At 41.3% G+C, this 26,489-nt stretch overlaps 2 protein-coding genes across 2 annotated transcripts in view; one reads left to right on the forward strand and one right to left on the reverse strand.

Annotated features, from left to right (window-relative positions):
• Positions 1-174: 174 nt before the first annotated feature.
• Positions 175-23,648, forward strand: wdr25 (WD repeat domain 25). Its single transcript, XM_035168354.2, has 7 exons — positions 175-294; positions 976-1,698; positions 6,867-7,014; positions 14,569-14,699; positions 16,518-16,688; positions 17,823-17,963; positions 19,400-23,648. The coding sequence occupies exons 2-7, from the start codon at positions 988-990 to the stop codon at positions 19,619-19,621; spliced, it is 1,524 nt and encodes a 507-aa protein (XP_035024245.2). The 5' UTR covers positions 175-294; positions 976-987; the 3' UTR covers positions 19,622-23,648.
• The window catches only part of LOC118116575, a 47,200-nt gene continuing 43,008 nt past the window's right edge, over positions 22,298-26,489 (reverse strand). Inside the window, exon 7 of the mRNA XM_035168350.2 lies at positions 22,298-25,988. Coding sequence (XP_035024241.2) covers positions 24,459-25,988 — 1,530 coding nt within the window. The 3' untranslated portion in view covers positions 22,298-24,458. The remainder of the gene's footprint in view (positions 25,989-26,489) is intronic.

Below are 26,489 nucleotides of genomic sequence, written 5' to 3' on the forward strand. Positions count from 1 at the left end.
TATTTTATGATATTCACTTCAAATGAAACTAAACAGTAGAATCTCACGTAAATAAAGCTAACGCCGCATGTCGGAAGTGAGGGACAGCTATTGGGTTCCTACCGGCTGCTTTCAAAATAAAGGTATTTACGCGTCAAATGACCCAGGCACGATTGGACAAAACGGAAACATTGCTTTATTTTGAAACGTTGAATGTACTCAGGTGGTTCTGCGGGATGTTGTTAGCAGCGTGTTACTGATGGACTCAGAAGTTGGATAAATGATCGGTGTTATTCTGGACTTCAGGTGTAACAGGTACAAACACACTCACCGGGTTACTGTACTCTGCTTTTAGCATTAAATAAACTTGAAGTCAGAGAAGCTAAAGACCAGCGTTAGCTTAATTTGCTACACTGGTAGCACTTGCAACACTAATGTAGACGTATAGTTAAAGTTAAAGTTAAGGTTTGAAGTGACAGTGTCCAGTCTTTACGTTTAAATGTGAAGTAACTTAAAAAACTAACTGTATTAAACAAAACAACGATAGCTGCAGCTGTTTGTTTGGTTTGTATGAAGCTATTAAATTGACCTAGCTGGCTTATCTGCTCTCTTTCCGCTGTTGGCAGGACAACTACGCATGTAGCGTTTTAGCGTTTATTACGTAAGTCTAAATTCTGCTCTCTCACAACAATGTTCTTGTCCTTATTGTTATTATTTGGATCACAATCAGCACATAGAGGATTTTCCTTCCTATATTTCTATCACTTGAAGTTTTACACTTCCCCTCAAAAGTGACAATAAATCCCCAAAGAAAACATTCACACATTTGTGGTTAAACCTCCAGATCAGATCATGTGTATGTCAACAAATCTACTCTAAAGTTACTAGTGTGTTCTGCTGCTTGTAGGTGCATGAATCCAAGCCACCACTAGATGTCACCTTCGGGTATCTAATGGAATACGTGCCTCTCACCTGTTGTCTCTGTGTGTTTGACAGACTCATGAGAAGATGTCTTCATTAGTGGCCTACGAGGACTCAGGGTCGGAGGATGAATCCTCAGCTTCTGTTCAAACTGGATCCTGTGACCCAAGCCAGGACGTTGTGTTGTATAGTAACTCAAAGGTGACACCCAGCGCTCAGGGTTTATACCCAGACCCCGACTGGACATTGTTGGAACATCATGGAAATATCTCAGAAAGAAGCAGCTCCTCATTACACCTTCACCCACACCCCCATTTTGATCAGAGGATGACATATTGCAGCAGCAGGGCAGCACAATATAAGCATTTTGGAGATACTGCAGCTCCTCTGAGTTTACCTGCAACTCAGGAGAAGATGGCTCCTCTCCATTCTCTTCCTCACATGCCACAAAGCTTTGGTGATGGTTTGAACCAGGCAAAAAGACACCACAGTGTCCCGTCTGGTATCAGACCGTACGTCCCCAAGAGACAGAGACTCGCCACTTCAGTAGAGACTTGTGACCCAAAGCTATCGGCAGAGCAAGTCCCAGGGAATCGGGCCGGGGAAAGCCAAGTTCTCTTAGATGTGTCGGCAAGAGTGAAGCCGTATCTCACTCAGAAGCCTGACGCGGCGGGGATCCCGAGGAGGCTTCTGATGAGACTGGGAGGCCACCAGGGCCCAGTCAACACTGTGCAGTGGTGTCCTGTGCCTCATCTCAGTCATCTGCTGCTCTCTGCCTCCATGGACAGGACTTTCAAGGTAATGACAGCTCCAACAAGGGTATCACTGTCTTCACAAATGTTGTGCATTGATACTTAAGATTGCTTAGACTGATGCAAGCCCAGAAAGAGTGTTTTCTGTAGTGCTGTGATGTCTGCACACTCAATTCTAATTTCATTCAAACTGGCTTATCCAATTCAAGTTTAAGTTATCCCTCTGATGTCTTTTTTCTTTGTGCTAAAATCCTTGCTCATGCTGCCTGCTGCATAATACGTGTGCGTGGTGGTCTGGAACACGAAAATCCATCTATCAGCACAGTTCCAGGCAGGTGCCAAGTGCATCGGGGAGGTCTAAGGGGATAATCACTTTACCTGACATTCATTGTAATTGGCATGCTGTTACAAGCAGGAGGATAATATCTGCCCGGCTGCCTCCATTTATAAGTGCACCATAAACCACTTTTTTAAAGAATCATATCTGTCACTGTCAGTCGAATGTATGTCAAGACCCGTGGGACTTCCTGTTTCCCTCACTCTCATTAATTCTGATTCCCTCTCCCCCACTTCTTCTTCCTCGTCTTTTTTTGTATTTCGCACCAGGAAACAATCCCTCATTTCCCTACTGTAAAGGTCAAGCAGTGCAGGTGTCTGCCTGTGACTAGATTTTTCTACCCCAGTATGAAATCTCCCAACCCTCCCATATCCTGAAAGGAATCTGAATAATTAAACATTTAAATATTCACCAGACCATTTGCATAATCATACAAGTGCAGCAGCAGCATGGCAGCCACCTCTTCCCCACCTGGAAAGGGCTGTTTGGAGCAGATGGTGGAGACTCACAGAGAGGGGAGGGAGAGAAAAGACTTGGTTGTTTGTATGCAGGGATTTGTCTTCTTCTCTGTCTCAAGCTGCGGAACCGGTGCTCTGTGAAACCAGGGGATAGAGGTGCATGCGATATGCTCTTACTTATCTGTGCACATGTCTCATGAGCTGTTTGCTTATTTTAAGTAATGGGGTTTTCAACAGGTAATTTTATTTCTCCTCTAAAAGTTCAGATTGAACTCAGACTTTGAAGTTTCAGTTGTGAAAGCACCTTCAAAACACACATTTAGCACAGAAAATACAGTACAAGAAAGTGCAGGTTACCATAGCAACAATGTTGTAGCTTCTCACTGTGTTAACCATAGACTGTATATAAAGATGGACAACACGTCTCCACTTCTTCATCTATCCAGAAAAAAAGCCAAAATATCCTGGATACGAACCCTGAAATTTTGGATGGAGCCGCGGTAGCGAGGTCCTGCCGATACATGCGCTCGACCAATCATGATGTTTCACCTAGTTTTAATAACTAATTAAAGCCAAATTTACCAGAAAATGAACACTTACATACATTAGTGTGATAAGAACTTCCTAAAATGACAGAAACAATCTTTGAGAAAATTCAATTTCTCATGCATTTTTACTTTTTGGTTTGGTCAATGTCCCATCCACTAACATGGGTGAGGCAGGACTTATGACCTATACTGCAGTCAGCCACCTGGGGGCAATTGAGATGATGGTTTCACTTTGTTGGAGCAGTCGTGTCATCCATCTTTATATACAGTCTATGGTTGAAACCAGTAAACTATTAATCTAACCATTGACTATACTATAATACTATACTAAACTTTGAAAAAATGGAGAGCTGCAACTAACAATTATCAGTATTATTGATCATTAGAATATTAATTCATTATCTGATTGGTCTATTAGAAGGCAGTGAATAATTACCATAACATTTTCTCACTATCAAAAGTTTCTCAGCTAATGATTATTTACATGAATTGATTATTCTGATAATCTACACATTATATTCTTAATCACATCGCATGTTCAAACAACTTGTTTGTCCTGATGGGCCACATTTCAAAGATATAATGTTCTAAAAACACTATGGAAGAGTGGGGATTAGTGACTGTCTTTCATTTTGGCTTGAACAATGACATAAATGATTCATTGAGTATGGTGTATTGATGCTTTTGCTATCTATCACTGAGTTGTTTCAGTTCTAGTCGTATTGCTTCTATTGTACAACCTATTGTCCACAAGTTCAATATATTGAGTTCACAAATCCTCACAAATGAAAAGGTGGAATGAAGGAAACATTTTTGTATTTTACCTGAATAAGTTGGACAGTTAATAGATATTTAAAATGGTTACAGATGAGCTAACTGTCTTAGATGGAAAATAAATCCATATGTACATTTAAACATAATTCAAAAACAATTTAATGTGTTAGTTTTGGAAGCAGCCCTAGTATGAGTCCATTAATGCACTACTGTGTCCTGGTACAGGAAAATTCTGGTCACTTCTGCAAATGTCACGTTGTTTTCTTGCATCACGACAGCTTGTCATACATTTTTCTTTTACTATCACTTCATAGTGATATTAATTATGTCTTTCAGCTCTCTGACACGAGCATTTCTGTTTCTTCTGTTGTGCTCGGCTGCAGACGGAAGAAGAGCGGGGGGGCGGGGGCACACACACAATGAAATCTTACGCACTCGCCCATGTGCTTCTTCACAGACATCCTTCAGGCTTCAGAGTCCTCTTCTTCCATCCTGTCAGTCAGTCCCTCAGAGGCAGAGGCACACTATTATTATTCCAGCCTGTTTGCAGCCTCATGTCGCCATGGCTACGGCAGGTGTAAGGCAGCGGGTTTAGGTTGATAACACGAATACCAATTTAGTTTTAATTACCGACAGTCATTTAGGAAAGAGATTACCCCAATGAGTCATCGTCGAGGATCCGCTCTGCGTGTCTGTTAAGTGGCCGGTGAAATGAAGGGGGATGCAAATAAACAAGCGCTCGTTCACACCCATACACAGGTCTCACATTGTACGGAATTATTGCGATTGTGTTTGCATTGAATGGTGTTGTTCATGGTGTGTATCGTTTATGTCGTCATTCCCAGCTGCCTGGAGACTGTGCAGGCAAAACAACAAAGTCTGTGTGAAGTTTAATGTTTTTTTCTTTTTTGTGACCATAGATCTGAGCATCAGTTGCTGTTGAACAGATATTTACGTTACCTTGAGGTGGCAGCGTTTCCCCAAGATTATACAATGGAGAGTCCAATTTTGTTCCAGGATGAATGGAAATAGTTTTAATAGATGAATCTCCCTGATATTTATCTTTTTAGAAATCAGAAGTTTTTACTCTCGGTCTCTGTTACTTCTCTTTTTCACCCCCGGAGGCATCTCTTAGCATTCTGTTTGTTAAACCGCTGCCTGCTGGATTGATATGTCACTGTCCCCTCCGTCTATCTCTCTTCCCTGTCAGTCTCCAGTGGGAGCCTCAGCACTTCTCTGTGTATTTCATATGCTGTATGGAGGAGTCTTTAATAATGAAACACAGAAAAAGGCAGAGAGGGATCTGCGGCAAAAATCTTCAAAGTTCCTCTGTGGCTGTGGAAGCAAAAAAAAAAAAACACGTCTTCATTAGTGTAATATCTCACATCTCACCACAGTGGGTACCGGACCAGACCACCCACTGGATTTCAGGGAGAATCCTTTGTGTTTTAACATGTCTTGACAGAAAATCCTTTATCCATATCAGAACAAAGTCAAACGAAAACAAGTCACAATATTGACCAGCTTGTTTGCCAAATGATTGTTTGTTTAAACATTGTGGGGGAAAAAAACCTGCCACTACAATGATTAAAATCAAAATCAAGCAGAATGACCCTCAGTGGAGCACATATCTCTGCCAAGGCCCAATAAATGGGCTTTGGAGCAAATTGCACGCATCAGTTACCTACGTTTGCCTGATTTGTTTTCCTCCAGATCGAAGAATGAATCCCATCTCATTATTGAAAACATTTCTTGAATCTTCCCCCTGATCTAGATCTGCACTAAAAATACAATGGAGTCTTCCTTGGGTAATGCCCCACACCTCCACAAAATGTCATGGAAATCAGTCCAGCAGATTTTCTTAAATAATATGGTTCTAACTATAGAACAATGTGGCTGATTAACACTTAATTCATAAATCACTGTCTGTTTTTTTTCTTATTGCACTTTATTCGCACCATGATATCACATTTTCAACCAGCATGACGGTGCAGTTATGGATGTCACAACGACAGAAGGCAGCTGGCTGCTTTTCTCCTCTGCTCTTTATGTAAAACCGTTAAAGCCACAACACTCCACACGAAGTGGATTTAAAGTGACATTCAAATGAAATTAGTTAAATACTTAATTACAAGCGTTTCTTTTGCTTTCAAATCCTTTTAAATATGTCTGATTTGTATAATAACATAACATTTTATTAGATACCTTACAATACATCGTATAGGATAATCCAGAGGCTTCAGAATCTACATTAAAAAACCTTGGATAATGCTAAGAGTCTGAAAAAATATGCCTGTGAGGCACAAGTTCCCAATTTCTGTCAGCAACAGCTATATTTTTTCAGAGGAAGAGAGTCAGTCAAAAGCAATGCCCATGAACCAGAAAACCTCGGTAATCGCAGTTATCAATTATTTCGTTTTATCCAGCAGCACTTTTGCTCAGTATTTTCCTTCATTACAGTAGACTTCAGGAGAGGAATGCTTATATTGAAACTTCCTCAGCTTTCAAAACCAGACGACCTCTATTCACTAGTTCTTGTTCTCACAGGAACGATTTTTTTCAGAGCTGGAGGACACCTTGTCTGCATCATTTGTGATGGCTCGGTAGAAAGTTTTTATTTATTTATTCATTTTGTCTCTGTTCCGAGCGGAGAGCAGTGGCCGCCAAGTCTGACCTCCGCGTGTAAACTGCCTTGTCACCTCATCCAGAGCACAACAGTCCTTTCCTCTTGTTTATGAAAAGAAAAGTGCAGCATGTCAGTGACTTTTATGTCAGACTGTACGTTGTTACATCAGGTGTCAGGTTGTCATCGTGGTTTCAGAAATCTTAAAGCACATCTCCTCTCACATGAGCTTTGAAAAAGTATCTTACAAAGGCTAAGAACAAATTACTTTAATAATCCTTTGAATTATCTGATTGCTGATTTAGCAGCGCCAGTTCCTTTCAGTGGAAGCACACGCTGTGACTCCCTGCAGTGGAAGCAGAACCACAAAATCTTTCTTCCAGAACTACTCCAGCTTGTGCACCGTCAGTAACATTGCCGCTGTCGATGTTTGTTTGTGACTCTGGCTCGATGCGATGTGTCTGTGCCTTGCAGGTGTGGGATGGAGCAGAGAGCGGACGGTGCCTCAGGGTTTACACCTGCCATTCGGGAGCCGTGCGCGACGCCTGCTGGACCCCCTGCGGGCGACACCTCCTCACTGGGTCATTTGACAACACGACTGTGATCACAGACGTGGAGACGGGTGAGCGGCATCACTCTTCCTTCTGCAGGTCTCGAGAACACAACGTAGCGAAGCACTAGATTTCCGTTTTGAAGTGTGTCACTGTGACTTTGTCCTTAACTGAACTTGACACCGGACACAACAATGCATGTGTCCACAGTCCACTGCTTCTCACCTGTGCGTATAGGTACAGGAAACCAGAACAGCTGTGATGTGCCTTTATTCTTCAAGTAATGAAAGTTTGAGTTTTACATATATTTAATTTAAACTCAGCTTGAACAAACATTCTCCGAGCAGATTGAAAGCAGAGCAACTTTACTTCCTGCACATTTTAAGTTAGTTTAGTAATTTATGTGTGGAGTGTCTTTAAATTGCCTTGGGTCACAAAACCTGTTTAAACCTATTGTGTAAATTGCAAAGCTCTCTCTCTCTCTGTAGCCATGACCCATTTCAGGCACCACCACTTTCTAAATCCACATTTCTTAAGTGAATACATCACAAAGACTCAAATGCTTTTCTCTAAATTCAAATGAAACAACATTTCTGAGATTGCAGCTATAGTAATGTCTGCCGTTACTTTATCATAATGCATGTTAACGGTTTAAGCGTATACATGAAGCCGTTAATGTAATTTTATTTTCAAATACATATGTAATATTGGCATTTAGAATTGTTATTTGCTCCATTTTAGATAAGATGAGCTCTATTGATCCCACGATGGGGATATTCATTTGACAAGAGAACACGTGCAAGTACAAAATGGAAATGAAATAAAATATAAAAAATAAAGAAATATGTAGATAATGAACTTTTAGTACAGACAGAATATTATGGGAAGATAAATTACAAGAACAAAGTATTAGCTGCATATTAAATATACAGACTGACATATAAAAAGGTATTTACACCATGCAATTGTATTTTAATTTCTTCATTTCATTGTGTGCTGGAACGACCTGAAAAAAATCCAGTGACACTGTAGGGAATTGTCTGTCTCATGTAGGGAGGAGCCTCTAAATTAGGTTGGATGGAAGCAACATGTCTGCCTCAGTGGAGATGGACCCTAAATGGGCCACATCTCTCTCTTTCTCTGTCTTCTTCGGTCTCCCACACTTTACTTTCTGAAAACATTTATTTCGTGACATTTTTGTCCACACAAATTCCCCTCGGAGTTAAATCCACAGGCTCATTATGTTTGCTCGTGCTTCTGTGTGATCATAACAAGCTTTTTCAAGGTGACATATAGAAGAGATCAATACTTTGTTTTGTTTTTTTCTGTGGTAAAGCATACAATATTCAAGGATGGGAGCATTTCATACGGACAATCAACAATTTAATTTCTAGACACCTGAAATTCAAAATGTTTGTAAGAATTAATTGCAAAATTGATCAGATTGAAGATTCACCGAGAATAATTTACAGCCTCGCACTTGTGCAGCATGTAACGGTGACAGTGGATTCACACACATAGAAAAACCACCACAGAGAAGCTCGACAAAATGAGCCCGACAGCACAGAACAGACCTTGTTTTGAAGCCCTGTGGCATCTACATCTCCAGGGTCAACACGATGCTGTGATGACTTGCTGCCGTTTGCACTTCCCCTCTCAGCACGTTTGTCAATACTGCCAATAAAGCCTACGGATAATAGCTTGGCCAGCCCATTAAACACACAGGCAGCTCCAGGAAGGAGATCAATAATGGATACATCACCACGGGAGCAGCCACTATGACCTTATACCGCAACGTCACCTACTACAACCATAAACAAACAAAGTGTTTATTTTGGGCTTACACTTTGGTAGCCGCCAGTGCTTTGCTCAGCACAGCAGGACGTCCAACTGGGTTCAGATGTACAGCTTTGAAGTAAAGTCTAGAAAGCCCTCACAAGTAAAACAGTCCTTTTATTATAATAACATTTTATTATTCATACTCATATTCCCTCACTCTGCCAAGGAGGTAATGTTTAACACACTTTAAAACCCAATCATACTCGATGAGTTAAAAGAACCCAGAGGCCAGGCTAGATGCATAATTAGTCCCATCATAATTTGAATACAGACTGTGATCCTCATCACAGCATGGTAAAGCTAAGAATCCCTTCTTTCTAGAGGTCTTACATTCATTACCAAAACGACCAGGCTACTCTAAGGTGTTGGCGTAATCATGGATATTTGAACATTTAATGAAGCGCGCGACATTAATGCAGCACATGTGTTGTCACTCTCTACCAAGCTTGATGGGACACTGAGCGGGCTGAGTGTTTGCCATGTCGGAGTGTAATCAGAGTTAATGGGATCTTTACACTCTTCGCAGTAATGTAGAGTCTCTCAGGTCTAACAAGGAACACAGCTTGGCTCCTGTTCTGTTCACGAGAGGCAACAGGCCCTTTAATGATCAGCAGGAGTCTGAGTAGGACACCTGACGCCTTATTTCACCACAGAATACCCAACTAAATGCTGCATCACTCAGTGTGTTCAGACATAATTGGAATTATTTGAGACCTAATGCCTTCAGAATAGTGTGTGCATCTCTGCAGTTGTCCCCGTGTCCACTTTAGTTTGTAGAGTCTTATTTCCACTGCTCGCGGGCCACAGGTAAACTGTCAAAGCTGAATAGCAATTGTCGAGGGAGAGGACGATATAGAGAGGGAGTGCAGGTTAAAAGGAATAATGCAGAGAGAGAGAGAGAGAGAGAAAGGAAGGGGAGAGCAAGAATGCAGGAGGAAGAAATCAAAAGAGGCAGAATAAATCCAGAGAACGGGAGACGCGGAGAGTAGGAGGTGGGGAGTGGAATAAATGAATTTCATCTGTAAGGCATTAGTGTGAAGTGGCAGCTGTTGTCCAATGCTTTCCCTGCTGTCCTTGGAAAAGCTGATTGGTGGAGGTTGGCGTCGGAAAATATGCCCATATACCCCCACGGGCTCCCGCAGTTTGGCGTGTGAGATCATGCATGTGTATGCAGGACTCGAGTCATTTGTCCAGATCCCTCCAGGCACTGGCAGAAAGAAAACTGTCCTTGCTCTTCCAAAAAAAAACCAAACAAACAATAATACACAAAGATGGTGGCAGTGCTGGAGTGTGCATTAGCCTTCCACCTCACTCTGCCCCTGCTGAATCATATTTGATGAATGTTGCAAAAGGCTTTGATAATAGTTTGGTTTTAAGATAGAGCTTGCAATGCATTACTTTGAAAGATGAGCCACGAGCTGCACATGGCAGCTGTACAAGGGCAAAACAACAAATCACAGTGTGGTGTGAGTCTGGGGTCATTTCACAGAAAAAGGTTTGTTTAAAACATATGTCGGAGCCGGCTGAGCAATGCATGAGTTGCTCCTTGCTTTTCACAATAAAACTCCTATTAAGTTAGAGTTTGCACTGTATTTTTATTATGGACACCTCCGGCCTCTCGTTCAATAACTGGGTCAGGGTTTTGCTGCACTTACATCAGATGCAACACTATAAAAAAGTATTTGATACGTCATAGTTTTTTATGTTTTTTTTATAGTAACTACTGCCGTGCCTGTTCTAAACCTGTCTGTTTGGAATGGACTGTTTGCTTTGCCTGTGCTAATTCCTCAGGTCCTCAACAATACACATTCCAGGTGTGGCGTCGATACGATGAACAGTTCTCAAGATATGTGTTCCACATATGGACAGACAGCGATTAGATTGATAGATTGCTCAAATATAGTCATTTTAACTTGCACAAACTAAACTAAGATATTAGTGTGATATAATTATCTTAAGAGGGACATAAGTTGAGTCATATACTTTGTAATATTTTATCAGGTTAACAGGAAAACGTCAATCTTGGGATTTAGTTGTCTCCCAAACTTGCCACCTTTATTTATAAGAATGATTCAATGGTTAAAGTTTTTTCATCCACTTTTTTCCACATCCAATAAAGTTTAAACAATACTTTTCATAAACACTGCAACAATACAGTCTGCACAATGAATGCATTTTCAATCCCATTTTTCATTTTGCCTTATCCCCACCTTCTGGCTGTATAAACACAGGAGAATTAAGCATAGCTCACCAGGAGACGATGCAGCAGCAGCTCACACACAGAAGCTTTTACTCCAAATGCCACCGGCAAAGCAGATCTGCATTGTGACCTAGTTCGAAGGCTTCATTTTGCACTGGTTACCTGCTCGGTTGAAACAGCTCTTACCCTGTTATGTGACAGAAAATAGAAGCAGACCCTTGTTTCAAAATTATGATAGGTTCATTTATAACTTACATAAGTGCCAATCATCGACAACAGGGAAAACATGTGATCTAAGAAGCAGCCAACATGATATAGAAGAGGTTCTCAGAGGTTTATGTATGCAGTGTTTTTTAGCTTTATACAGTTTTTTTTTAATGTAATTTTTACCTTTCAACTGTCCTGTCTCCCCACTGCCTCCAGGAGTTTTCATATATTCAGCACAGAAGTCTGTGAGTAGTCACGTCTGTCACCCACAACTCTGGGAAAAAGAGTGACAATTTGACTGAATTTGTTTACACTTTTAGACTTGGTTTGTTTGTTTTAAAATTGGAGGACACAAATTTAGCTCATGATAGTTGAAAACTATTCAAGCTCAAATAATCAAGGAAAAGATGCATCCATCTTTTGGGGTGATTGAGATGCTTTGGCCTGACTTTTGGTGAGCAACCACGTCGTCCATCTTTACATCCAGTCTATGGTCGTGATCATTAGCCATAAAAAGACTCACTGTTGCTACGAGTCGTGAAGTTTCCTTGGTTTATAAAACCTTCTGTAACATTCTCTAACACAAACGCATAATTCATAATATTTCGTACCCTCTCGTTTACCAGGCACATACTTATTGTGGAAAAACTTTAAAAATACAAATTAGTTACAAACATGCCTTATTAACCCAATTTCCAAAAATGTTTGGATGTGGCTTTTCAAACAAATACCAAGTTTTACGCTCCTAACCTTTCCTCTTGTACTGTGACAGCACAGTGCTTTGGTGGATCTGGTAATGAGGCCGAATATCATTTCATCTGCTTCCCTCTGCTCTGAGACGCTCATCCCTGCTGTCCCAATCACCCTTAATGTCCTCGTCTCTGTCCTCCTCCGCTGCGTGTCAGCGCTGCAGTGTGATCACAGCTCTTTCACCACTACAAAGTCAACTACAGCGAGGGAGGGACAGATCACTGCAGTCTTCCCTTATCACCCCTCTCAAGCAAACCAATTAATCTTGCTTAATTAAAACATGACAAGGCCCCAGTTATTATGGGGGGACTGTTGGCTTCTCGTCATCTTGCCAAACATGAGTTTAAAAACTTGGTGACAGATCTTCTACCCACCATCGCTAGGGGTAAGCCAATTAAGCAGGAGCCTGATGAAATTACACATTATAACTTTGGATCGATGCAGTTGAATCTGGGAGCGAGCTGCTCCGCCATTAAGCAAAAGAATGTCCATTTCTGCCGTATCTTATCAACAGTGATTCGTTTTGTCCTTTTAACCAGACTTCGATGGTAAATCCTGGAACAAGTGTGTAATAAAGTGCATTTTAGTCGCGGCCTCAGACTGTTTTGGAGGTTGTTTCGTCGAAGAATTAATGAGGAGTCGTTGAGCCCTGAGGGTTGCTGCTTTGCATAGCCTTCGACAGAGCTGCCGGCTCGTCGTCTGGTTCCTCGTGTAGCCGTCTTTGTGGCTTCCCACAAAACTAATTTTTTGGTCGCACCCTGTCAGGCCTAATTATATTTAATCCCCTTACTGTTTTTGTTTTGTTTTTAAGTGTGGCATCCTTTAATTGATTTAGATAAAGCCGCCTGTAGCCAAAACAGTGGTTTCCTCTTTTCGACGTCACTGTGTCAGTTTACATTATCGTTTTGTACCTGAGTGGAGTTTAAGTCAAGTTGTTTTTCAGACGCTGATATCCATGACGTGCTGCTGTCACCCACAACTCCTCAAAGAGTGAGGATTCTTTTCGCCTACACTTTTCGGTTTTAATAATAATCAACCACATGATAGTTCAAAACTATTCAAGCTCAGATAATCAAGAAAAAGATGGATAAATGTAGGTTGATTTGACTTTGTTTAAGTGTGTGTGTGCAAACCACAGACTGTATATAAAGGTGCAAACATTACATCCCAACCGACTTGAATTTATTGGGGCAGATACATATACTGAAAAAAGACATTTTCAAATACTTATGACAGAGAAATGTAATTGAGGCTTGATATTTGAGTGTTTTTGTTATGAAGTGTAGCATCCTTCGATTGATTTAAATAAAGCAGCCTGTAGCCAAAACAGTGGTTTCTCTCATTGACGTCACCGCGTCAGTTTAGATTATCTTTTTGTCCTGAGTGGTGTTAAAGTCAAGTAGCTTTTCCGACACTGATGTCTATGAAGTGCTGCTGTCTGGAAAACACAGACGGGCTCTGGCACATATCATGCAACCTGCACACTAAGTACCAACAGCCATGCAGTCCTCTTGGTCAGTCCTATTACCTCCCATCATTACAGAGCGTTAGACTCACAGTTCAGCTGCTGAACTGACCTCGGACATGGAATGATAAAGACTAAAAGCTGTGTTTTATTACAAGAAACTCTCCACGGGCTTGTGTGAAATTTTCTGAAGTTTCTTCTTGTGACGGGAACACGTTTGATCAGAAACTGAAGCCTTTAAACGAGCCGATCCTTCCTCTGACCTGACATGATCACAGAAAGCTTCTCCTCTTTCATTTCCACGTCATACATTCATGAATTTCATGCTTCGCTCTGAGTTGAGAACACTATCTTCAGCAGCAGATTTTCTGTATCTTTTTTTTATTGGTTTGTTTTTGAATCGCTCTCTTTATCAGCAAAGGCAGCGGCACAATTTAATTACACACACTGTTTACTGCTCAGGAATGTAATGGGTGCGCTCACAAGCAGGAGTGTATCCTCACACCGAGCTCAATTAACTAAACAAAGAGAAGATTCAGAAGAATCTGTGTCACAGAGGGAATGTAGTTGAAACATATTTTGTGTAGAGTTCAGTCTGGAGACCTGAGAAACACATTAAATCAAACCTTTCATGATGCAAACTGTTATAGTTTTTCCTAATTTGTTAATTTAAGACATTTTTATTCTTTGTTGAGTTTACAGATGATGATGATGATGAAAGAAGTCTAACTTCATGTGGAGTGTATTGGTTTGTTCAGACAGATGTGTAAACCAGCAGCAGTTAGGGGATTGCTTGGCGTCTCAGTCAATAATATTTTCACCTTGACATCATGGGTTATTTAGAGTTGATGGAAAAAGACAGTTTTATCCATTTTTTTAATTAAATCACACCAAAATGTGGAAAATTTTAAGGATCTGACTATTTTCTGAATCCTCTGTATTGTTTATGAGGGTTGAATGTAGTGAGTGCAGTATGGTGTAAACTACTCTTATCCTAAGAATGTTCGCTGTTATCACAAGATATGAGATATATATATATATATCTTCTTCCAACCATACTTCAGTTCGTAGTACATCATCCAAAAGTCCAGTGCCGATGAAAGATTTATTGTTTCAAAAGGAGCATCGATCTTATTCTCCTGTCTTGTTTCTTCATGTGTGCAGGGCAGCAGAAAGTGAAATTTGACAACCAGTTCAAGGTGATGTGTGCGGTCCTGCATCCCAGCAGCCCAGACGTGTTCCTGTGCGGCGGTCACAGTTCAGTGGTCAAGGCCTGGGACTCTCGCAGCAGCAAGGTCAAACTTATTAAACCTGCTCTCAGTTTATCATTTTTATTGACTCTGGTTTGACCTTTTATAAATCTGAGCTGTATATTCAACACAAGCTCCTGGTTCACGACTCCCTCCTGCACACACTCCCAGTTACACACCGGTACGAACAAGGTGGTCCACATGCAATGACCTGTGCTATATTTCACTTTGTGGATCAAACTGCCGCATACAGAGGAGGAACACTGCAGGTTATCGCACTAATTATTGAAAGCAAATTTCTAATTTCCGTCTGGACTTAAATTGTTCCTATAAAGCTGCAACGTAATATTTCTATTAAGTCTAATGGACTGTTTCATATGGTAATCCTATTCACTTCCTCAGAATCTGAACACTTGCATGTAATTTTTACTCTCTGGCAAACTGTACCGTCTCCCAGCAGGGTTTTAGATTTAATACAGCAGGGAATGCCTCTGCCTGTGTGTGTCAGTGTGAATTGCAGAGTGTGCACAGACCAGTGCTCAGCAAATAGGTTGTTAATGTTGGAGCGTCTGGGCAACCTGTCAGTCTTAGCTCTGGCGTGCGTGCGTGCGTGCGTGCGTGCGTGCGTGCGTGCGTGCGTGCGTGCGTGCGTGTGTGTGTGGACAAGGATGAAATTACCCCCACTAAATAAACTAGAATGGTGCTCAGTAAAGCACATATCTCCTCCAAAGGCCTTAAATTCAATCAAGCAGCACCAAATACACACTTTTTTGTTTCTCCATCAAGTTTCATGATTTATTCCACGGGGTCTTAAAAAGTTTAAATCCAATCATCTGAATTTTAGGCATTAAATCTTATATATTTTTTATATATATGTACTAGTAGGTCTTAATTATGTTCATTCATTTAACACTACCTCCGTTGTGCTATAAAAATATTTTTTTCTGTTCAAGATACAACGTTAAACAGTCTGTCTAGAAAGACAGGGTACAACTGGAGGCATGATATTACTCTTCCATGTTAATGTTGAAAGTCTTTGTAAAGAGCAAAGATTTAGAAGTTCAGGTTACACAGCAGAACAAGAGCCGCTGCAGACAGTTTGGGCTGAAGAGTCACACGGTCTAATCTACCATGCAGCTTCTTGTTGCTCGCTCTGTAGCTCTGAAACGAGACCTAATCCGATCAAACACCCTGAGTTAATCTGATCTGATAAGACGGGGCGAGCAATGACGGCTGTAAATAAACCATTCTCTACATCACCACTGACTCCCACTCGACGTCCTCTCTCATTTACTACGGTTGAACACAACAGGTTTTAAGATTCGAGTCGTTTGGTGAAGTCCATGTAGGTCAACACTACATTGTTTTTTCCTGCTGCTATTTTGGTTTTAAAGTCTTTTAAAGCTTTTGTTGTTCATTTGAAACATTTTTATCTGTAATCAGCAAAAGGCTTTAATGATATTTGTAACTTACTACCTGTACAGTAGCAACTCACCTCATCTAGTTAACCATTAGTTCTAGCTGTATATCAGACACTTTTTGACGCACTGTGATTAACTGTACTGCTGACTGATATTTTTAAAGTAACATCAGGTCAAGTGATTGTGAGTCTTTAAAAGCAAGAAGTACCAATAGTTGGTTCTAGTTTGGTCCAAATGTTTCTCTTCTTTCTGTTAACTGCTTTTCTGAGCTGATACTCATGAACATTGTGCATTAAAACAAAGAAAATCCTGTGTTATAAAAACATCATGGATGACATCAGCGCATATTCTGATTAAATTGGACTGAGAGTGGTACAGTAGGTTTTTAACACTTCCTCCTGCAGAGAATGCGAATTTCTCGTGTGTGCGCGTGTGTCTCCAGATGGTTAAAACGTACAAAGCAGGGATCCAGCAGACATTGGACATCCTGTTTCTCAGAGGCGGTTTGGACTTCATAACAACGTCTGACTGTGTGAGCAGAGACTCTGCGGACCGAACCCTCATCGCCTGGGACTACCAGACAGCCGCCAAGCTCTCCAATCAGATCTACCATGTAAGAAAATGAGAAAATAAAACATTCAGTGCTGATTGGCACAATATGTTAAAATGATCTGCTTAAAGACTTAAGAAGCTGTTTGAATTTTAACAAGCGAATCACATTGTCCTTCTAAGGTAGATACCTGAAAATGTGTGAACCAAGTTGGTAATGAGGCGTGAGGAGCTGGCAGACTTTGACAGTTACAGCAGTGTTGAAGGACGTGACTGCCTCCTGTTTTAAATATATGTTTTTAATAACCTCCCTTGCTTTTTTTGTATTGAATAATTTCTCATTTCTAAATCAGTGTTACTGCAGCTGAACTAAGATTTTATTGAAGTCTGAGTAGACCTGCAAATTCTTCAAACTAGTCTGGATCATAGACTCTACTTCCTCCTGTTGTACAACAATTATTAATATTTGTGCTGCTGCCATCTTGTTTATATAGTAACAACAATGACAAGAACAACAACAATGATAATAACATTAATGATAATGATTCTACATTTTATGTGTATAGCACTTTTTCCTCGGAAGGCACTTAGCATAGGTTAAAAAACAGAGAAAGCACAGAAAAGCAAATTAGCAGAAACATAACATATAAATCCTGAATCACACATTAAAAGCTGTTTTCTGAAGAGGTGGATTTTAAGTTATGTTGCACTTTCGATGTTATTTGGAGCCAGAGTCTGCGCAGTAGCGAGGTCCCACCAATCAAGATGTCTCTCCCTGGTTTCATAGCATCAAATTAAAAACAAACTTATCAGAAAAATTTATTCTCATCAGTGTGATATCAACTACATAAACTGACTTAACCTTCTTCCTTACGTGGGGGATGTGGTGTATATGACCAGCCACCAGGGGGCAAACAAGATGCTTTGGCTTCACTTTTGAGGAGCTTTGATGTCGTCCATTTATTTTCAGAAGTAACAGAAACTTAATGCAACACAATATAATACAATCGGATACAACAGTCTCCTCACTGAATTACATGATAGTGTTTCTTCCACTGCTCCTCAAAACCTAAGGCTTCCGCAGATAAATAGGCTAGTTAGCATGTGACTGACTCGATGGTTAGTATTAGCGAGAAAAGGTCAAACAATGAATAAAATCACCCATTGGATTTTTCCCTTCCTCTCATTTGGCCACCAGGAGCGGTACACGTGCCCCAGCCTGGCTCTCCATCCGCTGGAGGACTCCTTTGTGGCCCAGACCAATGGGAACTACATGGCGGCGTTCTCCTCCCAGCAGCCGTACAGAATGAACAAGAGGCGACGATACGAAGGACACAAGGTCAGTAACGACTGTTGCCTCTGGGATGAGGATTCACGCAGGGGCCCGATCAATAAAACACCATCGGATGTAAACACACAACTTGGGCACAAAACTGTAGAGGCAGAACAAATAGAATCACTCATAATAATCTGAACAGCTCATGTAGATCCACAGTCTGCAGTGTTTCCTCTTTAGTCCCCCCCACCCCAATAGAAACACAATAATTACATTGAAGGGCAAACAGAGAATTTATCTGTAGATTATAAACATCACTGAAAATATGTGGAGTCTGGATTGATGATCATGGATAATTTCCAGAAATGAAAAGGAAACAAAAAATAATATCTTTCACCCTTATTTTTCTATTATTTGTGATTCTAGCTACAAAAAAAACAGAAAACATGAAAAGTTTTATTTTATGAACCACTTTCATGTTTTTAGTTTAGTTCAGTTTAGTTTACACAACATAAATACAAAAAAACATAAAGTAAATGTTAAAATACTTGTGTGGGGTTTGGTAAAAAACAGTAATAGCTTCTATGAAACCACACGCAATTATAACAAGTATATAGAAAATGTACAAAATCTTCAATACATATATTAAAGATACTTGTGCATATATACTACATGGAATCAAATACCTCTAGCAGTATACATGTGTTTGTATCACAGAGTGTATATAAAGACGGACGACACGTCTCCATTTCCTCCCACTATCCACAAATGAAGCCAAAGTATCCCGGATGCGAAGCGGCCATCTTGTGCTGATTCCTATCTTTTCATGGAGACAAATATTTTAAGTTTAAGGAATATTCAGATTTTTTCCTTTCTCTTTCATGTGATCAAAGGATCATGAAAGAGTCTTTGTTCCATGTAACAACTTCTCTCCTCCACACTGCAGAGATCGTTTCTTTCTGTAAATACAGTGGAACAGATGAAGAACGATATCTCCAGCCTCAGCTGTTTGAGTTCAACAAATAAAGTTGATATCTTCAAAAAATTAGTCGTCTCATGATCAGATTTCCTCTTCAGCCTGTTTTTACTTCGCTGCTGCTTCACTGAAGAGGAAACGACACCATCCAGCTCCTCAGCTCCATTAAGCTGCTGCGTAGATCCACTTTGGATTCACTCACTAAGCACATGTGCTTTTTGCCAGGAACACCGTGCTCCCGGTACATTCACACCTAGAATCTGAACTGCACAGTCCTGACACAACCCACTGAATTAGGGGTTTAAGAACCTTGCTCAAGGGCACGCCAGAGGTGATAATTAGGGATGTGGAAGTGAATCTCTTTTTATTCTCGAGTTTCAAGCATTGAACTGACAATCATCTGCTCACATTTGAGCCGTAATCCACTGGATCAAGATTCACCTCATTTACTGCGATTTTATTTCACTGCTGAAGGTTGATAAATTATAACTAATATTAAATAGTGTATATTTTTGTTTCCCAGGTGGAGGGGTATGCGGTGCAGTGTGGGTTTTCTCAGGATGGAACTATCCTCGCCTCGGGGAGCGCCACCGGCTGCGCTCACTTCTACGACTACCACAACGCTCGGGCGCTGCACACCCTGCGCGCCCACAGCCAGCCCTGTCTGTGCGTGTCGCAGCATCCCGTCCTGCCAGCGACTGCCGCCACCTGCGACTGGGCCGGGGAGATCAAGGTCTGGCACTGACGACGGCGAACGAACACGAGAATATGAAGCGCGGGAAAAAAAATTTAAGACGGAGCAGGTTTGCCAAGATGAAGATTGTATTAAACTCATGTGCACATCCATCCCTGAGACTTGATCCCCCTTAATCCCCTGGTATAAGATGATAAGAACTTTATCCACTGCCTTTGGAAAACTGTTTTTTAACACTGTGTATTTTTAAAACCTCCCACACTCTCATTCCCATTGATATGAACTGATCCTATTGTGTTTACATGTTTTTTTTTATATTTGGTCCAACTTGTATTGTTTTAAAATCAGGAAGAGTCGCACTGGGAGAGATCAAATGAAGTTTCTTTACAGTTCAAAGAGTGAAGTACTGCTTTGAGTTTTATCTAAAGTGGTGGGCGGTGGAAAAGCGGTCTCGCCACACACACACACACACACACACACACACACAAACCCAAACCCAAACCCAAACCCAGTGCTTTTATTCTCAGCTTTCCACTCCAAACACAGCCAGGGGGCATCATCATCGTTGTTATGTTATTCTAGTTTTTGTCAAAACAGAAAGAAAAACATGTCTTTGGGCATTTGTGTTTGGGCAAAAGTGTTTTTCATTGTGCATTCTGCGTACAAATCCCTTTTCCTCTGTTTGTTCTCCCCAGCTCTGGTAAAAAAATTTCCTGTCGCTCTGACAGCTCAGAGAATCACTGAGAACGACCACAGATCTTCAAACTTTACTAATAAAAATAAGCTGATGTCTGTCAAAGCTCCGCCAGGTGCTTCCACAATCCTGCCAGTGGACAACAGAGCGGTGCTGTGCAGACAGAAGCTCATGATCTTTATTCACTATCAAGTGGAACAGGCCTTAAAACGCACACAGCTGTTTAGCGGAAGGCAACTTCTAATGGCTCGATACTTTTTTCCCCTTCCCAGCCCCTGCAGTTTTAAATAGTCAATAAGAGTTAAATTAACACTGTAAAGGACGACTTGGCAAATTTCACATCAGTGAAAACAGCTGCTTTTATGTAGATTTATTTGGTTTGCAAATGTAGAAGAAGATCCTTGTTAAATGTTTTCATCAGACATATCAGGAGAGAATTAAGAAAAGGCCTTGGAACCTCCGCCAAGGCCGAATAGTTCCTTGTAAAATCTTGTAATGTTAAAGGAAGCAAATGAATCTGCCACTGTGTCCGGATTCACACCAAAATTGTATGGATTCTGTGTCTCGGCCCGTTTCTCGTTCTACCACCAGATTCGTGGAAATCTGTTCAGTTGTGTTTTTGTTACCATGCTGACAAACAAACAAACAAACAAACGGACAGGGGTGAAAACATAACCTTTTGAAGTGGAGATAATAAACTTAAACGCCATCAGCAGCAGAAAGAGAGGAACTTTGGAGAACCTCTTCAGGTAAGAAATGGAGGATGGACTTTTTCGGCAGTGAGTATCCAGATATTACATTTTTGGGATTAACCATGGGTCATTCCATTAATTGATAAGAGGATAAGTGGCAGTTAAAGACAAAAACACTTATGTTTAAGAGAGTGAGGAAGAAGTTTTAGGGAAAATCACTTGAGTCGACTGATGCCTTTGGCAGTTTAGGAAAAATCTTCTCTGTCACTGTGTTAAATATTAGTATCTCTATATTGTCCCTTTAAACTCAGAAGAACTAAGTTCTAAAAGGAACAGACTGAGTTCCTTTGGAAAAAGAGAAAAACAAACAACACAAGAAACAAACAGACGGAGCATCAGCTTCAAATCGTCATCACGGCTCAGTGGGGAAGGCCAGGAGGAGAAAATCGAAATGTTGTACTGAGATAAGACAATAAAAAACTTTCAAGAATAATAAGAAGGGTTCGATTATGTCTTAAATATATTTGCCATATTCTGAAAGTAAAAAAATTATTTTAAAGGTTGAAATCAATTTTGTTTAATGTTTTGAATGATGGAAAAATTGACATCCTTTGATTGGACGGTGCTACAACAGAGAGCAGACAATAGGTTAGGAGCAAATCAGTCCGCCTCCAGGAGTCCTACATTTTTCAGACCATCAGTGTCGGAGTTTCAGATCAGATAGATGTGGGACAACAAATCACGTGATTCACAAGCTCGTAAATGTGTCGGACAATCTCTGAAAACTCAAGGTCCGAAATAACAGACTGCAATAGGAGAGCAGTTGAACGTCCACACAAATTCAAAATAAAGATTCGCCCTTTCAAAACTCCCTAATGTACGTGGACCAGTTTTCTGATCAAGAGTTTACAAGGTTTCAAACCTGGAAAACAAACGGATGCACTGGGAGAACAGTGACAAATGTGAATCTCTGAAAATGTGTAAAAAGAAGAAAACTCAATCAAGAGTTTAGATTATTTTTCAGCCTATTAAACATCATGCACAGCTTCAAAACTTAGTTTCAATCATGCAAAACCCTTTTTATTCGATCTCAAACTTTCAAAGCTTTTTCTTTGTTACTTTAGGAATATAATAAATAAATGAATAAAACCAAAGTGACATCAGTCCATATGTATATATTTTGCAAACATTTTGTAACAATTGGAATTTCAAGAGTTGATGTGGGCGGAACTTTCAATAAATAGAATTTATTTTAAAAGTCTTGGATCATTTAGGTTTAAGGTCCTAAAGATAAGTCGGTAAAATACACAAGTAAAATAATATCTGGAGGTGTGCACTGTATTTCCCAACACCCGTCTTTATTAAGTAAATAAACATACAGCAAAAATATATAACCATGCATCAGACAGACACATGTTGACATTTGGACAGCTGGCCTGTTGTCATGGAACAGTGCTGGAGGTAGGACGGGACAGAAAAACACTTCAGCCTCTTCATTCAGGGTCAAAACATTCGATAAATAGAACATCAACTGAAAACTGCATAAAAAATAGTCATAGTGTAATAACTGTATGCAGAATCTACATCTCTTTTTATACATTATGTCCACGACAAAAATACCATATATCCTCTCACCTCACCCCCCCTTTGCTGTACAGTGGTTCAATTCAACTTCAAAACCTTTACAGCAAACCAAGTATTATCTGAGACTGTTAGTGGCCTGTGTGGTGCGGTTTCACCTTCATATACGTCACAAGGTCAATGAGAAGAGTTGCAGTATTGAAATCTGAATAAACGACCTCGAGCCAGTTTCCAGATCTGCAGGAACGGGAGAGGAAGGAGCGCGGCGGCGGCGTTCAGAGAGAAAACACTCGAGGGCAAAGCCGAGTTCCTTCCTGTCACCGTTCCTCTCAGATCTGTAGAGCTGCACATCCGTCACAATGAAAGAGGCAGCACAGACGTAATGTATTTAATATTGTACTTTTGTCTCCATCTGTACTAGTGACGTTAGGTAGTGGGGTTGCAGGGCAACCTGTCTTTACATTAAGTTCAGGCGACAAAGACAAGTAAGTCTTTGCCACTTTCCATGTAGATATACACACGCTTTGTCTATTGTCACAGTGTTTTCTCTAAAGTAGCCTAACTGAGCATGCTGGTGTAACAACAACACACTGACTGTACATTTTTGTCTTAAATAATATTTGTTTCGGTTTTTTTTAACTACCTGTTCAGTTTCCTCTGCTCCTTTTGTGAGTCTGCAGAAATTCAGCCAAATGATTTGTATACAAGAATTTATCCTCGTCATTTTCAAACCAAAACAGATTCCAGTGGAGATCTCTCTGCTGACAAATACCCTCAGTCTACGAACAAGACTTAATCCTCCTCTGACAAACTGGACGTGTGTGTGTGTGTGACAGGAAGAACGTACGCTGTATGTAGTAACAGTAGTAACAGTAGCAGTAATTGTACACGTACATTAACAGAACAGCAGATATAGACCATATGTGCACAGTTGTTAGATGCTGTAAAGGAGACCAGTCAGTCCACTGAACAGGATTAAGGCAATTTCACAAGTGTCCTGGTTGTATGTTAGTAACTACTGTGCAATTTCAGTATCACATTTCATCTTGCTCTGATATAAAAATAAGAAAAAAAATTACAGCTGAGTTATGATTCAAAACGTGGCAGCTCATATCTGGATCTATTACTCTTTAATTTATGTGTAATCATTTCTACTGAATGTACATTGTTTTGTTTGTGCAATTCTGGCAACACTATAATTAACATATACTTTTAAAAATACATATTCAGAACTTTTAACCTGTGAAATCTAACACTAGTATAACTTGTGTCTTATTATGTGTCATCTTCTGTCATTAGTGATATCTTTTAAGCAGCCAATTTAAAAAATATTCATAAAACATACCCTTCGTTTATAGATAATGTCCCTAAGAGAAACTATTCAGCTTCAAAATGTATTTTTTCATCTCACTTATGTGCATTGTTCAGCATCTTTAAGAGAAATTAGGATAAAACTCTTTAACGGCTTATTTGCGGGGTACATTTGGATAAACTCTCCCAAACATGAGTCATTTAAGTTCGCCCATTACACGCACTTTAGTCTATTCTCTGTTCTGTGTATATTAGAGCAAGACTTAATGGTCTTTTGCTGATTTTACTAACAGTACTTAACACCAAAATAAGAGTAAATTGTCGACGGACCTGTGTTGAATGTGTCAGTGAACTTTATCCGAGTGGCTCTAATCATCGTCCTCAGATAAAAACATAGTGAATAGCTGGTCTCAGGTAGCAACACTGTGTGACACACAATAGAAAAATTGTTGCAGGCTGTATGAAACGTGCCTTGGCTAAGAGATACATAAAACAGCAACATCTCAATATCCCGTCACATCAAGTATGTTTGCTGCAGGGAGACGTACAGTACAGTACAGTAAGTTATGAATCATCGTCATGCATAAAATGGAAAGCTCTCTCCCTGGGTTCAGTTCAGCAGTGTACCGTACAGCTGGGCCTTGGTCAAACTGTCCTTCCTCGTCAGTCCCGTGCTGCCAAATTTTTGGTATCTGAGAGAGGTCTTCTTTGGGAGCGCGGGGCCGACGCTGAGGGCGGAGCTGGAGCTCGGGCGGGGCCGGACGCTGGGTCGGGGGCTCGGGTAGTGTTGAAGACTCGAGGCCTCGAGGGAGCTGTGATGTAAGGACTCGGCTGAGTCCGCGCTCAGATTCACGTAGTCCTTCTTGGCGCTGCTGGCCCCCATGCTGCTCTCCTTGTCTTTCGAGCTCCCTGAGAGGAACAGGCTGCACTCTGAGTCCTGACTGTCGTCCTTGGCTCTGTACAGCATAGACGTTTTCTCCGGCTTATGGTGCTCCATCGGTTTGGGACTGCGGCTGGGCGAAGGGGGGCCCACAGCAAAACACTGGTCCAGCATGCGGCTATGGAAGACGTCATCTCCATCTTGGAAGCTGCTGTAGAGAGATCCCTTGACCTTACTGGAGGGGCCCATGGCAAAGTGGCGTTCAGAGAAGCTGTACGGAGAGACCCGCCCCGTGAGGTTACGATAGGAAGATGAGAAGCTGTTGATGTCTTCCACACTGAGCTGTCTCCAACGGCTGCTCAGGTCGTCCTCCGGGACTTGGATGTCACCCCGACTGTCCATAGCTCGGTCACGAACTGGGCCCAGTCCGGCTGTAGAGCCCATACTCTGGGAAGAGGCCAGTCGAAGGGAGCTGGACTGGTATGGTTCACTGAAGCAAGAAGCCGTCCTTGTGTACCCTGGTGACGTGCCCTTTGGTGGGCTCCTGGGGGCCGCCATGTGCTGGATGCTGTGGGACTTTGGGAAACTTGAGCTGTCTTTATCATAGGAAGACATGCTTTTGCGCTCATAGTCGCCACTGCCACCATCTCGCCAGTCCATGTAGAGCCCCTGGTGAGAGGAGGATAAAGTGCTGCTGGCAGTGCGCCCGCACCCAACGCTAACTCCACCCTTCTCGTCCGATGCCAGGCTGAAGCTGGAGTAAGAACTGGAAGCAGGGAGGCTACCAGTCCCAAACTCGTTCTGGTGGTGGAAGGTGGCTGGAGGTTCATGGTGGGAGAAACCTTCAGAGTTGTACGCCTCTTCCTCCGGGTTGCTGTCAGTGGAGTTCTGGGCGTGGAGTTGAAGCAGCGCGGTGCCATGTAGGTCGACGCTCTGCCTGCGCTCCGTCTCCTGCCATCGTTCAGGGCAGTAGAGGGCCGTGTCGCTGCAGTACAAGTCCGAGGATTTATAGGAAATGCGACGGTTCAGGTGGTCAGTGCTTCCCGATCCCGTAAGAAAGACTCCATCGGGCGGCAGCGGACTTGGCGAGCGCGTCACAGGGCAACTGCTTCCTGGCTCTGGCTTCTCCAGGACCTTGGCAATTACAGCCGTGGGCACGGCGTCGTTGTAATTGGAGTGGCACATTGCCATGGTGGCGCCGCTGCCCCGATTATGTTTCTCCATGTGGGAACTGATGCGTTCCTGAAAATCAACTGGCAGCTGGAAGACAGAAGACAGAAGGAGCTTGATGAAGAAGGGAAATTAAAGAATGTCTACACAGATTTAGACAATTTTGTTGTGGATCTGGATTAGGGAGGGATCCAGGATTTTTTACTTTCTTTAACATTGCGAGATTCGACATTTTCATTATATTCATGTATCTTGATGAAAGAAATCAGGCATGTTTAGGCGACTTATATTAATGAGTGTGTGCAATAAAAATGTTAATGTGGTTTCATGAGGTGAATGTTGGGTCTTGGTCGAGGTTTATGCTCAGAGCCCCATTCTAGTTATTTATACAATCATCTCTTACTCAAACTTATTCCATGACCTGTTCCTCAAGGATTTCAATCTATAGTCCTGGTTTAGAAAATAATTACATTTTTTCCTTCGCCCACAGAGTCCAGACAGGTCATGTATCTCAAGGGAAATGCACAACTCAGCCCCTGTAACAAACTTTTCCGCAAATTGCCCGTTCATTTATTTATTTGCTTTATTCCT

The sequence above is a fragment of the Hippoglossus stenolepis genome, chromosome 10 (assembly GCF_022539355.2).
Source record: "Hippoglossus stenolepis isolate QCI-W04-F060 chromosome 10, HSTE1.2, whole genome shotgun sequence".
Taxonomy (NCBI): Eukaryota; Metazoa; Chordata; class Actinopteri; order Pleuronectiformes; family Pleuronectidae; genus Hippoglossus; species Hippoglossus stenolepis.